Source organism: Saccostrea cucullata, unplaced genomic scaffold (genome assembly GCF_032062105.1).
Source record: "Saccostrea cucullata isolate Sc308-1 unplaced genomic scaffold, CSIRO_AGI_Scuc_v1 ctg1050, whole genome shotgun sequence".
Classification (NCBI taxonomy): domain Eukaryota; kingdom Metazoa; phylum Mollusca; class Bivalvia; order Ostreida; family Ostreidae; genus Saccostrea; species Saccostrea cuccullata.
In genome coordinates this window covers 167,008-183,289 of record NW_026922132.1, presented here as the reverse complement: position 1 = coordinate 183,289, position 16,282 = coordinate 167,008, and the positions used below count along the sequence as shown (strand labels likewise).

Below are 16,282 nucleotides of genomic sequence, written 5' to 3'. Positions count from 1 at the left end.
AACTTGTCAAGTACGCCAAGATTCCTGCCGAATGCCAAGCAAAAGCGCCCTCGTTCTTTCAAATTTCATTTTTTTTTTTTTTTTTTTTTTTGTATTTTCATGTATTTATAAACGTCAATATTTTAGTACCTATTTACACAAAATATCAATAAAAAAGATAAATTCTAAGAAATAATTAAATGAAAAAAATAAATAATGTCGATCTTGATAATTTTTTCATATATCTTTAGAGATCAGTGTTTGTTCTGCTCCAAATTTGTATTGTCCAAATGAATTTTTGGGCTTGGTAAATGCTGTCCACTCCATATATTTCCCATTCCACTATCCCCCTTTTTTTGGGTTTATTTTTACATGTCTAAACCATAGGGACTTCCCATCTTAATTGTTTGAAAAATTTACATCTACTATACTAAAAATTAGTTAAAAAACTTGGAGTATATAATTGATGTAAATTCTTTAAACAATTAAGATGGGGAGTGCCTATGGTCTAAACCAAAGGCACTTGTTTCGGAAATAAATTTTTAACCCATACTATGGTACAAACTTCAATATATAAATAGCAATTTATTTAATTATACAATCTTTAAATAAAAAAAATCATGTCGAAAAAAAAAGTTTGTTATTTTATCGGGATCGATGTTTCGTAAATTCCGTAATGAATTTTTGTCGAAGTGAAAGTAGGCACATGTGACGCAATGGCTTCATTTGATGTTGAAGATATTTTTGATCAGGATATTCCAGATGTTGGCACAGGTTCAAAAGAAGTAGAAAAACAGAAGACAAATCTTCAAAAGGTAAGACGACTTACAAACAATTTGTTACATTTCTCGACGTGATTGAATCAAAGTCACAGACCCACAGACATTTGTCAAGTTGTTTCATGTTCAGGACACAAATGAATAATTATGTCGTCTCTGAAATTTTGAACATCCCTACACAATAAAATATGTATTATCGTTACATGTATATGTGATCAAAAGTAAGAAGATGAAGTATTGATGATGATTTTGTGTATTAGATGTGTGCAAGACGATGACCCTTGTAGTATATACAGAAGGAATTGAATCAGGACATGACTTAATCAATATCTGCATTTTTAGCCCCTCATTGACAACTCGCAATGCCAACACCTGTTTACGAGTAAAAATATAGTACGTATGCCTAGACGCTGTTGAGAAACCTAAATCCATTCAAACACATAAGAAATCGCCAAAATATTAAATTGTTTAATACAGGAATTCAAAAGGTGCTCGCCCCCATATTCTATGTATAAAGATTGTATGTACTATCAGGCTAACACAAACATTAATGACTTGATGCCAGTGTATATTTCAATTATTCTTGCTGTGTATATATAAAACCTCGAAACGATACATGTGATAAAAACGTTACATATATTATTCACTAAAATATATTTTAAATGCAAAATTAATTTATGATTTATAATTGATATTTATTATAAGTAAAATAAAATTAATATTTACGATTGTGTGTGTAATATGTTGTTATTTGTTTGGGTTTTTTCATATATAAAGTAAATACAATATATGTATGAAATATTTATTATTTCCTTAGACTTTTTTCTTATGAAATAAAGCAAAAAATGCATTATATTGTTTTAAATTTTTAACTGTAGAATATGTCTAGGTAAATCAAGTACAATGTTCTAAGTTGAACAATCTTAATTATTTAATGACATATTAATGATATTCTATTGACGGCTTTTAGGAAACTTATGAAAACTGAAATGAAAACATCAAACAGAATTTTAATGAAATCCCCAAGCTCACAAGTAATTTGGAACTTCAAAGTGATGATCAATTAGGACAAGCAAGCCAAGAAAATTATGTATATTTAGTTGACCAAAAATTGGCTTGTCCAAGCTCCAAAGCAGCTTTAAAGTAATGAAGAATTAGAGCATGCAAGCCCTGAAAATTACGTTTATACAGTTGATAAGAAAATTGCTGTATCCAAGCTCCGAAGCAACTTGAAAGTGATGAAGAATTCAAGAAAGCTTGAGTTGGAAACAAATAATTTAAAATATAAAATCACATTCAAATAATTCAATAAAAAAATATATTTAATATTATATAAAAAATAAACATTTTAATTTCATAGAAAAAAATTATATTAATCGTATCTTCTCCTTTTTTAAGCGCAATGTTATAGGCATGAATGACCGCAAATATTGATGAATTTAATCTAAAACATATTTCTTTTTCAGGCATCTCACGTGAGGAGAGGAGTACAATTTTTTAGCGTAACTGACACCAGAAACATTTAAAATAAAAATAAATATCGAAATAATATGAAAATATATATATTAAATAAAAAATATATACATTTATATAAAAAAAAATATCGCCCCCAATTTGCTTTCTTAAAGCTGGGGGCGAGTTATCTTAACCTGGGGGCGAGTTGTCTTAACAGGGGGCGAGTTGTCCTAAATTGGGGGCGAGTTGTCCTGAAAAGGTGGCGAGTTGTCTTGGGGGCGACTTGTCTTGTGGGCGAGTTGTCCAGCATTCGAACAGAACATGCCTTGCTTTGAATCAAGCTGTTCAATATATAACATCGATGGATGACAAAATTGCAATAAATGGTTTATTACAAGAAAAGGGTGCTAGTCAGTGCAATTCAAAACCAGAACTCCCCTTGTGTATGCATCGAAAAGTTTTTTATAAAGGTGCCCATGTACTTGTATTATCGTTAAAATGATGTGGCGAGTGCTTATTCCTAACCAAAAGATAAGGTTGAACTTCCTGGCCAGTGTCCATATTAGACTCCCATAAATATCGTTGATGATTCTATGCTTACTTAACAGAATTATGCTTTTTGAAGATTTTATTATTACATCATAAAACTTATCAATTTTGTTTCATTGTACAGGATGGTTTTCGAGCAGGCCTCTCTGCGGGTCAAGAGGAGGAGCTTCAGACAGGGTTTAACAAAGCCTTCTCCCTGGCTGTCACCTTACTACAGAAAGTATCGACTGTCAGGGGACAGATCTGGTAAGTCTACTACAGACAGGGTTTAACAAAACTTTCTCTTGGGCTGTCTCCTTACTACAGAAGGTACCGTATAGCAGGTTTTCTTGGCAGGTGTAAACTTTGGCTTTTTGCCTGCGCAAAGGTATGCCAATAATTTTGGCGTACTTTATTTTAGCGGACAGGGTTTCAGCACTTTGCAGGTGATCACGAAGAAGATTTTAGTAATTATAATTTTAACAGACTACTATCAAAATGCCAAAATAAGCACCACACTAAAATAACCCGATATACGAGGGTTGTTCGAAAAGTTCGTGGACGATGTCAATCCTCTTTATATTACTCACAAGAAATTTAAAATAAGCACATTATAATATGTAAAAATATTTGTTTTGTTGATATGAGAAGTTTCATTCCATTCAATGTAACAGAAATCAATTTACTTCATTTTAAAATCAACATGTTTTGTACCCGCGGAGCACACTTAACAGCAAGGTAACGTCAAAACATAGCGTCGAGAATTTCTAAAAAATGCTATCCCAATACATTTTACACAGTATGACACAATGCCCAATCATTAAACTCTTTTACCAATACTTGACATTTATTTTTTTTTTTAAGAATTGCTCTCGATGTATAATTTTCTTTTTTTAAGGTTTTTATTTCTTTTATAACTTACTGTGCTTTCACGGGATAAGCAACTCTGAAGCGCCTATGTCTTTCCTTGATGTTCTAACATTTTAAAGTTTTGTTCAGATTTTTACAGCTAAACCGTTTCTTCACAGATCATGATCATCCTCATCTGATACAGCGTCTCTGTCACTGCGCCTGTACTATTTGTACACAAAAATGCAAAATTTGCTTGTGACATATTTTCTTGATTCCTCCAACATTTGTAGAGTTTATTCAGAATTTTTCTTGAGTAAAACACAAATTTCATCGTTATCCGCTGCTCCGTGACTTTCTAAAACGTCATCGTTTTTGTCATTTTTAATAAGGACTACCTATCTTCTCAAGTTGATTTCTTTTCAACAAAGCAAAATTGAAAACCATAATTTGGTTTTTTGGCGAATCGGTGTAACAATTCTAAATTTGAATTTCTAGGTTGTTTTCCGTTTTTGCTCCATTTTACAAAGAATATGACTACAAACATTATAAAGTGTATTGTCTGTAAATTACTAAATTTTGACCTGCTCCGCGATCCGATTTTTGCATTTTTAAAATAAGTATTGAATAAGTCGTAATATTTTGAAAAATTTTAATACAAATCATTTGGATTTATTTGTAAAATATTTCTACCAAATTTGGATAACATATGACGTCAAATAAAAAAGATATGACAGTTGTCCACGAACTTTTCGAACAAACCTCGTATGGTATCTACTGTCCAGGGACAGATGTCTGTCTACTTCAGATGAGATGTACCAGACATTCTTCAGGGCAACAGTCTTAATTACAGGAGATTTTTTCTGCTCTCAGGAAACAGATTTAGCAAGTTTACTGTAGACAAGGTTTAACCAAGGGCACAAATTGACCAGATTTTTTCCTTGCAGGGATTTTCCACTACCCCATGTAGGGCCGAATATGGGCCCCATTCCCAATTGCAAATTCCTTTTATTTTTCCCAAAAATGAACAGTATGTGTTCAATTTTTGAATGCACAGAAACTCTACAAAGTTAACTTGATCAAAATTCATGTAAAACAAACATGGTCAGATGTGAAATCTGAATGAAATGAACAAATTTTGAGGAAACTTGACTAAAACTTCATAATAATTGATCTATTCTCTGAATCATAGGTCTGAATAATGAATTAAAAATCAATTTTATTCATTTTAAGTGTTTATTTCTTGAAAAATATCATGCAATAAAAATTCCCAAAAAGTGATAAAATGTCGTTAAATTCCCAATTGTACGGGCCTGGGCCCCATTCCCAAAATGGTGTGGAAAATCCCTGCCTTGGCTACTGTCCTATTAGAAAGGAAGTGTGTTCTTTGAAGGAAAGGCTACTGCAAACACAGTTTAAGCAGCAACATTCATTTCCATACTTACAACCAAAGAAAGCATTTCATTGTTTAATCAAAAGTTTGTCCACAGTGCGTGCGTTGCATTTCTAGCTGCAATAAATGTGTCCTTGAATCACTTCATCTCTCAACCAATATGTCAGGAAAATCTTAATACGGAACTAAGGAATATTTGCATAAAATTTAATTAATTTTGGGTGGAATTTGCGATATTATTTATAAAGGTTATAACATGTTGCAAATGGTAGGATTTTTTTCCTCAAAAATGAATATGAATTATTTTTTTCATATATATTTATTTATTATCATGATAATTTGGTCAGATGTTTGAGTGACAGTGAAGTCAATTAGTCTGAACAATTATATGAAAATAATTTTTTCTTCCCTGTCATTTACATAATTTCATTTTTGGGGGTGAAATAACAATAACATGTGACTGGAAAAATATAATTTTGATTTAACCTTGAGTTTTTAAAAGTAAACCAAGGAACTATGAAGCGAGCATGACCATGCATATAGTATATAAATAAAGTTAAAGTGTTTATTTAGATGAGGTTATACTGGTATACATTTTGAAAATATAAATTAAAATTCATACTTATGTCTGCAATTGTAAAAGACAATTGGATTTTAGATTCTAAAAGGGAAAAAAATGCCTAATGCATTATCAACATTTGTCATAACTCTGAAAGTAAAATAGTTTTAAAAAATACCTGTGAAAGTTTTTTATTTTGCACATATAATAACAATTAAATAGAATTTTTAAGTATTTTTTCTATTATAATCTGCAAAGCCAAAATATCATTTTGATAGAGCTGTTTATTTTTATAATTATCATCTCTGATTTAAACTTGGTATTTTTTAAAATTCATTTTCTACCTTCCTCAGCAAAAGCATAAGGAAGAAACAAAATCAATTTGGCAGAACTAATTAATTTGTAAAAATATAAGATTAAGAACTGTATTTCACATTATACATCAATTATATTAATGATTTAACTTCCCCAACATCTAATCATTATCTCAGGACATGGTTCGTAGTCTGGAGGACTGCAAATTTAGGCAGTGGTTTACTACAATGCATCTATAAATAGGCTTTGAACTTAAAACTCAATATGATATTCTTCTTACAAAAAATGTGTATAACACAAATGTCTGAAAAGGAGAAAACTTCATGAGATTGATTTCCTTTATCATGTTTATGTCTATAAAATTAATGACATGATTCAAAGTTAGCCATAAGGGGGGAATATAGGATTTGATTTACATGATAACTGGTACAGGTGCAATGTACAAGGTTTACATTTAAAAGCAGTGCATTGGCTGTATACATGCAATAAATATGATATTGGTAATGTCTTTAAAATGTTGAAAAAGGTAAATATATATGTACAGGTATACCTTGTTTTAGAAATGTAGTTCTGTTCAAAATTTAAGAAATATTTTATATACCAGAAACTTAAATTTTACGATGTGATGGAAAGGCTTTAACTTTAAAGTTGTAGATGAAATAAAATCCTATTCAATTTAAGTTAGTATGTCATCATGGAAGAGCCATGACTCAAGAAAGTACAGGTTTACAGACTGATTAACAACAATGATTTTCCTAAATATTGAGTAGAAAATATTTAGTAGATGCAAATATATTGCTACTACATAGCTCCTAAAAATGAGGTATGTCTTGAACAGTATGCAAGCTTAGCCATAAAGAGTACAATACCTTCAGTAGATTTTAACCTAGAAGCTATGTTAAACACAGCCCAACTCTCTAAGTTCTTTCATTTTGTTTTCACAGTGCTTATCTTTCTTTGAACCACATCTACAGAGATGACCAAAAAAAGATAACAGAGGATACTCAGAAAAAATTGGAAGACCTGCTACAGGATGTTCAGACTTTTGAGCACACCTGTTTGAGTGCATCAGAGACGGTTCTGGAGGATGTAAAATTTAGGGAGCTGGAGAGAGAAGTGGAGCAGAAGGTCAAGGAGTTCGGTTCTCAACTTTGTCAAATTACACAACAGAGATTGTGACAGACCACCTCAACGAGCAAGGTACATTTGTAAATTCTTAGAAAATCCTCTTTGTGACTGTGTGATTTTCCACACCATTTTGGGAATGGAGCCCAGGCCCTTACAATTGGGAATTTAACAACATTTTATCGTTTTTTGGGAATTTTTATTGCATGATATTTTTCAAGAAATAAACACTTATAATTGATTTTTACATCATCATTCAGAACTATTATTTAGAGAATAGATTAATTATTATGAAGTTTTACTCAAGTTTCCTAAAATTTTGTTCATATCATTCAGATTTCAAACCTCATGACCATGTTTGTTTTACATGAATTTTGATCAAATTTACTTTGTGGAGTTTTGTGCATTCAAAAATTGAACACATGCTGTTCATTTTTGGGAAAAATGGAAGAAATTTGCAATTGGGAATGGGGCCCATTTTAGGGTAGTGGAAAATCCCTGGACTGTGTGCACTAACATGCAAAGCCACGAGCAGGGTTATGAAGCAGGGACTTCAAGGTTCTTTTCAGCCCTGCCCCACCAACTGTAATATATATCTTTCGTCTTTTTATTAGGTCACCTGAGTAACTCAGGTGACCTATTGCTATCCGTTTTCGTCTGTCGTCGTGCGTGGTGTGTTAACATTTGAACATTTTCAGCTTCTTCTCTGAAACCGCTGAACCAATTTCAACCAAATTTGGTATACAGCATCTATGGCTAAAGGGGAACAAAAACTTTGAATTTTACGGTCCCCGCCCCCCTGGGGCCTGAGGGGTGGGGCCAAAACCACCAAAATTATTGCAATCTTTAAAAATCTTCTTCTTTACTCCTGGACATCAAGCAGTCAAACTGTTGGCATGAATGTAATGAGCATTGAGTCCTCTACCAAAATTGTGAAATTCATGGCCCCAGGGTCAGGGGTTCTTGTGCTAGGACGGGGCTATATAGATTATATAGTGAAAATGCATTATTTCTTTGAAAACCTTCTTCTCTGCTCTTGGGTATTAAGTTAACTAACTAAGTACATAGTTATGTTAAGCAAGAGTGCCTCTTCCAAAATTTTGAATTTTTTATGGCCCTAGGGTCAGGGGTTCTGGTGTTAGGGCTGGGCTGAGGGCTCTATTGATCGTATAGTGCACTTGCATTTATTCTTTGAAAATCTTCTCTGCTTCTGGGTATTAAATAAACTAACTAAGCACATAGTTATGACGAGCAAGAGTGCCTCTTCCAAAATTGTGAATTTTATGGCCCCAGGGTCAGGGGTTTCTGGTGTTAGGGCGGGGCTCTATTGATCATATAGTGAAAATGCATTAATTCTTTGAAAATCTTCTTCTCTGCTTCTGGGTATTAAATAAACTAACTAAGCACATAGTTATGATGAGAAAGAGTGCCTCTTCCAAAATTGTGAATTTTATGGCCCCAGGATCAGGGTTTCTGGTGTTAGGGCGGGGCTCTATTGATTATATAGTGAAAATGCATTAATTCTTTGAAAATCTATTCCTTTGTTCCTGGGTTTTATGCCAATGATCCAAGTACATATATATTTGTGATGAAGAAAGGTGCATCTAGCAAAAAGGTTATTTTTATGCCCCTTGGGTTGGGGGTGGGGGGGGGGGTGTAACATACAAAATAAATTAATGCTTTGATATCTGCTTTTTAGTATTAATCAACCATTTTATGATAAAATTTGCAAAATTTTGAAATACAATGTATGTAGCCCCAGGGTCAGTGGTTCCTTTGGGGTGAGGTGCACAACTGGTTATAAAGTGGAAGTGCATTTTATCTTTGTTACTCTGATCTACGTCTGGGTATTATGTAAATAGAGTAAGCATGTTAAGTTTATAATTATGATAAGCAATGGTGCCTCTTTCAAAATTGTGAATTGTGAATTTCATGGCCTCTGGGGTAAAACACGAACCAATTTTAATTATTTGAATGTTGTTACAGGATACTCAGGTGACCTACAAGGCCCGTGGGCCTCTTGTATTCTGATAAAATGATAATTCCAGTGATTTTTGAATTTTATTTTAACAGTTTAAGGAGTTTAGACAGACAGAGAAAAAACACACAATGCACAAAATACGCAACCTTGAAACTAAGCGCTTATGGGCTTGAATTGTATTACCGTTTGCAAAACATGATCTTGTCTACTGAATTCAATTGTTTAATCTAACATACTATTTCTTTAATTCATAAGATTAAAGAAATATGTGTATAAAATAGTCAAGGTAAATTTTTTTCTCAAAATGATTGAAAGATGAAGCTTCTATCTATGGGTAAATTCTGCATTTTGAAAAGTTCATATTGACAGACGTTATATTTTGTATTGTGCACTTAGTACAGGTACAGTATCAAATTTTTCAAGACAAGACGAAGGCCATGGAAGAATATTAAATCAAAATATCAATTAATTTATATATAACCAGGATTTATTTTACCCAATAACAATTAGTTTATATACGATGAAAAAACAGTCAATATTTACAACTGTTTCAAGTTGGCATTAATGAAATGAAAAATAACAGTTCACACAGCTTGCTCTTAAAATGAGAAGTTTAAATGACATTCAAATTACCAACATATATATTCCATATTTTGGAGAAAAAAAAAATTTTGAATTATTTTGAAACTAACCATGTGCTTCAAAGTGCCAAGAAAGGTAACCCAAATATCATAGTATATTTTTTATTACCTTATTTGCACTGGGGTTCCGTAAACTGTATATGACTTTTACATGTGAGAGGAAAGATAACTTCTCAATACTTGCATACCTAGGAGGGTATGGAAAATGCATATTTCTTCTAAAATATTTTTTAATTTGAACCACCAGATATTAATTGGATACCGAAACTTCATAAGAATCCTTAAAAATAAAGATACATAGCGGGTTCCAGTAATTGTTCAACGAAGCCTTTTTCTTTACTCCTCACTAAGATATTAACAGTAGTGAAGGAAAAACTTTGAGAGTACCGAGCAACAATATATTCAAGAAGTGGTGTAAATCAGATGCAGATACTTAAAAATTCCAAGGAACTTTTGGACAATTTTAAATCATAAGATTTTACCAAAATCAACAGCTTAAAAACTTAGGACTTTTTCACTTTATACGCAACCATTCAACACGATAAATTAAAGTCCAGGCTTTTTGATTTCATTGACAACTGCTTTTTCAATAAAAATGGAACTCGTAAACTTTCCTCGATCGTCATTGGTGATTTGGAAAACCCTTTATTTAAAAACATTCTTATTGTACAATTACTCCGAAATTGACATCAAAAAGATGCTTGAGTTTCTGATTGACGATCTATGTTGTTTTTGGAGACCATGGAATTTCCATGGGATTTCCATGGGGGTACCAATTGCACCCCGTTATTAACAGACCGTATATTTTTGTATTTATATGAAACATGATTTGTGCATAATCGTATGCGTGAAAAGAAAAGGAAAACATTGGTATGGCTTCCAACTCGACATTTAGATATATCGACGACATATTGTCAATTATCAGTGGTAATTTCCATTTTTATGTGTATACGATATATCCAGGTGAGCTTGAGTTAAAAGATACCACAGTGTCTGACACATCTTTTTCATATTTAGAAAGACGTTAATGGTAATCTAACAACCAAACTCTATTATAAACGTGATGACTAAACCTTTAACTTTTGTATCGTCAACATCCCTTATAATACTTATGCAGCAATAGACCTTCTTAACGTGCATATGGAGTTTATATCTCTCAGTTGATTCGATATGCAAGAGTATGCTCTATGTATGTACAGTTTCTAAAACGAGGTACATTATTGACAAACAAGTTGATGAAACAAGAATATCGGCAGTCTCGTTTAAAGTCATCATTTGGTAATCTCTATGGTCGATACAAAGACCTTGTCAGCAAATACAATTATTATTAATCATTGAGTCAAATGCTGATTGTCGTTTTTCATACTCATTGTTAGTCCATTATTTATACACTGAATTGACGACGGATTTCTCCGTTATTTCCCGATCATGACAAGGAGCACACGGCAGGTGTACCGGTCTGCAGGAAATGCTCTCTCCTCCGTGGCACTGGATGCTCCGCCTATATCTCCATATTTCATTTTAAACCAAGGTATTCTTATCAATTGACGTATGACCCAAACACCGATAACTATATATGAGTTATGAGTTAAACGTCTCCCCGTTTATTGGTATCAAAAGAAGTTTTAAAAAAGATATCGTGTTTGCACATCAATGACATTGTAGGAATTTAAATACATTGACGATTTTTTTTATTCTGTTGCTAGAATCGATCGCTGCTATCAATACTCTGATTAGTCAGTAGTTTAGACATGAGGTTCTAGTGTACGGCAGTTTTCGGGTTGATATTAGGATAAATGAATTGCATATAGATAAATGTAAGTGACTTTTTGATATCTCATTGATTTAAGCTCTGTTGTTGCAACATCTTTTTGTAATTGCGAGACATGTAAACGTATGGAATATTTTTACCACTAGACGGTTCCATGTTCGCATTCTTCATTCAATATAGTTATTTTACCGTTTCAGGATGCCTAGGGCATGAAATAGTTTTCATAATGCGTGCTGTACTAAATGTTCAGTAATTACCAGTTATTGAATTATTTTCTGGGGCCCGTTTTACAAAAAAACTTACGATTAAGACCAAAAATTATTCTGCATATAACTTTCTTATTTCAATTAAATTGAAAATGGTTTTAAACCTTTTAAAAGGAATGTAGGCTGATATTTTCATGATAGCAATTTTAAAGTCAATGATTGATTTTGCAAATTTTTACAATCAACTGAAGTTTTTAGTCTCAGTCCTAACTTTTGTAAAACGGGCCCTGGTCTTTAGATTTCCGTGTTTGCTTTTCGCGACATTGATTTAATAAAGAATTCCTGGTTAATAATCAATTTAATGTTCGGTTGCCTTGATGTATAATAGCATTGAACTAGGTCTGGATACTGCTTTTTTTTAGGAACGTTAAAACGAAAGTACTGATACACAATCCAGTTGAGCTCATTTCCATTGTTTTTGTAATGTGTATATATTTTTTTACCCAAAATTTTTCAAGAAGTATGATCTAATTTTTTGTACATTTTCATAAAATTTTGCAGTTCTATAGTGTCAACAGTTTGTTGAATGTTAAAGTCTAGAATATTCTTTTGAAGACACACAAGTCTTTCATCATGATGGTAGTTTCGAGAATTCGAATATTCTTTAGACACATTTATGAAGCACGGCTCAAGTAATTTTTTTCTTTTATTGTCAACTCCCCAAAGCCAATAATATATCATAAATTCATTTGTTAAGTAGGTATTTTAAAGAGGAAAACGAATTCTGTTTCAATATTGGCTTAGCCACAATACTCAAAATTATAATAAGAGCTTTGACAAGGTTGCGAATTCTTTTAGTTTAGAGAAGTATAAAAAAAAAAAATGGAGAGTGAATTAATTTCTTGTCAGAGTGATTTTTTTTGTCGCATTAAATTGGCGTTAAGATTTATGAGTAAGTTACTTATATACATGTATATAAAAAGAAAACCGAACAAATGCCGTTCGATTTCTTGTGAACTTTACCTGATTAAAAAAATGAATTCTAAACTATAGTCCTAAAAATCTGACGTTTTCCTGGTTTTTTACGATTTTGATATTTTACATGCCAGGAAATCGTAAAAAAAAAAAAGCCAGGAAAACGTCAGATTTTTCGGACTACTTTAACTGGAATACATTTTAGAAAATTGCTACACTCTGGAAATTCTTAATTTTAACATATTTTACTGTTATTACCAGGGTAATATATTTTTATCACAAACGGTTCAAAAACAACTGCTAATAACTTCCAGATTCTAATCTTAAATGGATACAGTATAGAAATACGTTAGGAGTGTTCCATTCCCGTAGCTAATGCATGAGTTCTGTACTGGTACTTCTTTAAGATATTGCTGAAAAATTTCATGATCAACTGATCATGTAATGTCTTCATGTGTAACGTGAGCAAAAGTACATAAAAACACAACAGAATTAATGACATCATTTATCATGATGATTTACAGATAAAAACCAAGTTTAGTGTAAAAAAAAAAAAAAACTTACTGGTCACCAGTGGCTAGTGCGTGTAATGTAAAATGTCGACAAAACCTGATAAGCCATAGAGGAGAAAAAATAAACTAAAAACCAAATAAAAAAGAAAATAAATAAGCATAACATGTAATTTTATTATGCGCTTATAATGAATTTGTGAATCCATGTCACTGACCTAGTTTTATCGGTCGCCGTAATGGGGGGAGGGAGTATTACGCTAGGACGGAGGGTGATTTGTTATGTAGTGTCCCAGACAGCGGAAGACGGACACTCACCTGTTTACCTGTCCTCCAATTAACATTAATTTGCAAATAGAAAATTCCCTGTGGTTTTAGGTAATGTATAAAAAGACCTTGAATTTGCAGTGGGAACGTCCTTAGCAGCCATCAATCTAACCTTGGCATTGGGTAAAAAAATGTCTCTTTACAGATGCAGTGTTTGAAACTTTCCGAATTTTGGAACATAGAAGAATTAAGGGTCTCACAAGCTTGCTTATGCAGGGTTGTCCATAGGATTTGAAATAGAAGGCTACATTTAAACAGTAATACGGGATTTATGCTTCCTTTCCTAATGGGGAGTTCAGGAGGAATATCAAAATAACCCGGGGAATACATCATTATAGGCAGAAAAAATTCCTGGCCCCCAGGTCTTATGAACAAATCTGCCTATGTACTATAGTTAACTATTTAAAAAAAAGAATGAGCACAAACTTCTTTAGACTATGTGCCATATTTATATTTCAAAATGCATCTTATATATAAATTCATAAAATAGGAAAGTATGTGCCAATTGTTTTTCGAAGTGAAAAGAATAGCATATTTGACGGAATTCCACCTTAACTGAGGGTATTTTTTTTTATTTTATTTTTGGGGGGTACCCCCTCTTGTCATTGGTAGTTAAACTTTAACGAATTTAGTGCTGACATTAGACAAACATCATTGTTAGATGAAATATAAATGGAGGTAACGTACAGTATTCAAGCTCAAAAGTCCATTAAACAATACAAAATAAAAGCGTAGCAAATAAGGACCTCCAAAACGTCAGAAGTGGGATCAGGTGCCATGGAGAAGTGGACCTCCCCTGCCGACGGGTCACACCCGCCGTGTGCTTTTTGTCATGATCGGGGAATGACGGAAAAAACTGTCGGCAATTCAGTGCGTATGTAATGGCATAACAATTTGTTGGAAAAGGTCATTCAGCAAAATGCTTAATGATAAATTGTATATGCTGACAAAGTCATTGTATCGACTATTGAATTTACGAAATGGATATTTTAAACGAGACTGTTGATATTCTTGTTTCAGCACGAAAACTTACCTCATTTAAAAAAAGAAAATGTTTATAAGTGGAGAATGATCCTGCGTATCGAATCACTGAGAGATATAAGCCTCATACGTAGGTGATGAAGATCTGAAATGTAACTATCAAAAATTAAACTGTTCTGATTTTTATATCAAATATGGAGCCAACTCTGGTAGTAAATATATCCTGACCTTTATATGAGATTTTGACAGATTTTTAAAACATTTTTTCCGAGCAACATCAAAGTTCGGACAAGTTACGTGTATATATATTTATCATTTGACATATAATAACGGATATGTGCATTAAATAAACCTGTTTGTAAAATATTTTTTATATTCCCAGGTTTTCTTTCTAAGCCTTGGGTAAATAGAGATACAAATATACAGGATGATGAAAACAGATGATAGTTTCTACCTTACCAGAAACATAATTTCAATCAGCTTAATAATTAGTGTTATAATTTCTAGATTTCATAATGGGAAATGGCCCAAGTACTGGGGAGCTGTTCGTCTCCAATGACTCCGATGGCGATGCCTGGATCCTTCTGACGCCCACCAAGGACTATCCTCTGACAGGATATTTTGCAAAAGACTCTGAACTGTCCAATTTAGTCAGAGCTGGAGTTACAGTCGATAAAGCTGTAGACTTGTTTAATGCCTGGACAAAGGGAAAATGGGAAAAGAAAGAAAAAGGCAAAATTACAGCCGCCATTTTGGATTTTTTCAAAAACACAGGTTTACATTTGACTTTCGGTTTTGCACGTGATGTTTACGATAAAAGTCTCTGTAACCCTTTGCATTATTTGAGTGCTTATGGGTGGGGGGTACTGAATAATTCTGAGGAAATGTGCGTCACGGTTTTATTGGAGACACCCAATGGGGAATTAAAAATGGCACAGTTCAGAACGCTTAAAAACTGGTCCTGGGTCGTAAATTGCAAGTGCGTGACACCTACGAAGGGGGGAACACTGTGGGAGAAGAGGATCCCCACGGGATACCCGTTGTTGGATTTGGATATAAAGGATGATTAATTTCTTTATTAACACATTTGCCTTAAGTAAAATTACAAACTTGTTACATTTATTGATATAGTTTGTTAAATTGTATTGATGATTGTTATAGATTTCTATTAATAAATATATAGTCATTTAAAGGTACATTTATTTAAAATCAGATGAACTATATGTTAAATAAAAATTGCTGATTTGTCAAACGGTTAGAAGTATTCATTTTTTACTAAGTTTTAAGATATTGTTTTCACACTCATGCGCATCAATTCTGACAGAAAGGATACAATTCCATGTAAAGCTGTTGGTCATTTGGATCAGATGCAGACTTACTTAAGGAATAACTGTCTTATTTTTCGATTTCATTATGTGATCAATCGATTGGCTTGCGTGATAATTTGCATACGCAAGCCATTCGATTGATCATCGTCATGAAATTGAAAAATCTGACAGTTATTCCTTATATTTACATGATTTGATTCCGCCAATCCACGTGCTTCAAGCCCTACTTCTGTCTAGCTGTTTGTCCCGCCCTGCACGTGGTTTTTTTCGAACCGCGCCAATACATTGATGGGGAAATAAAGTACATGTACAATTTGTAATTTTATCTCGGACAAAGACATTGGAAATGTAAATATTAGGTTATAAAACGAGAAAGAAGGGGAAAACTTAAGAACCTTTAAAATGATTGTTTTTTAGTATTTTTTTTCAAAATGTTTTAGGGCCACTAAGTCAAATCAAGTGTTGTCAGTTTTGTTCAAGAAACCACTGACCACTGGCAGCTTAAAGGCATTACTGTTTTGCATTTTCTTTATTCATATTTATGTGATAAGTGATAACTAGCTAGCTTATAATTTCTTTCA

The 16,282-nt window shown here is 32.8% G+C and overlaps 1 protein-coding gene across 2 annotated transcripts; it reads left to right on the top strand.

The window, feature by feature from the left end:
- The first annotated feature begins 672 nt into the window (after window positions 1-672).
- Window positions 673-15,736, top strand: LOC134261255 (uncharacterized). Of its 2 annotated transcripts, XM_062743706.1 has the most exons (4): window positions 673-794; window positions 2,887-3,008; window positions 6,802-7,057; window positions 14,881-15,736. In XM_062743706.1, exons 1-3 carry the CDS (start codon window positions 696-698, stop codon window positions 7,034-7,036), a joined length of 456 nt encoding a protein of 151 aa, XP_062599690.1. In that variant the 5' UTR covers window positions 673-695; the 3' UTR covers window positions 7,037-7,057; window positions 14,881-15,736. The 2 variants fall into 2 exon arrangements, with proteins under 2 accessions (XP_062599690.1, XP_062599689.1); XM_062743705.1 differs by lacking the exons at window positions 673-794; window positions 2,887-3,008; window positions 6,802-7,057 and adding an exon at window positions 11,302-11,421.
- The last annotated feature ends 546 nt before the right edge of the window (window positions 15,737-16,282 follow it).

Coding starts and splice junctions, on each gene's coding strand:
- LOC134261255 (XM_062743705.1), top strand. CDS start 14,889: ATGGGAAATGGCCCAAGTACTGGGGAGCTGTTCGTCTCCAATGACTCC.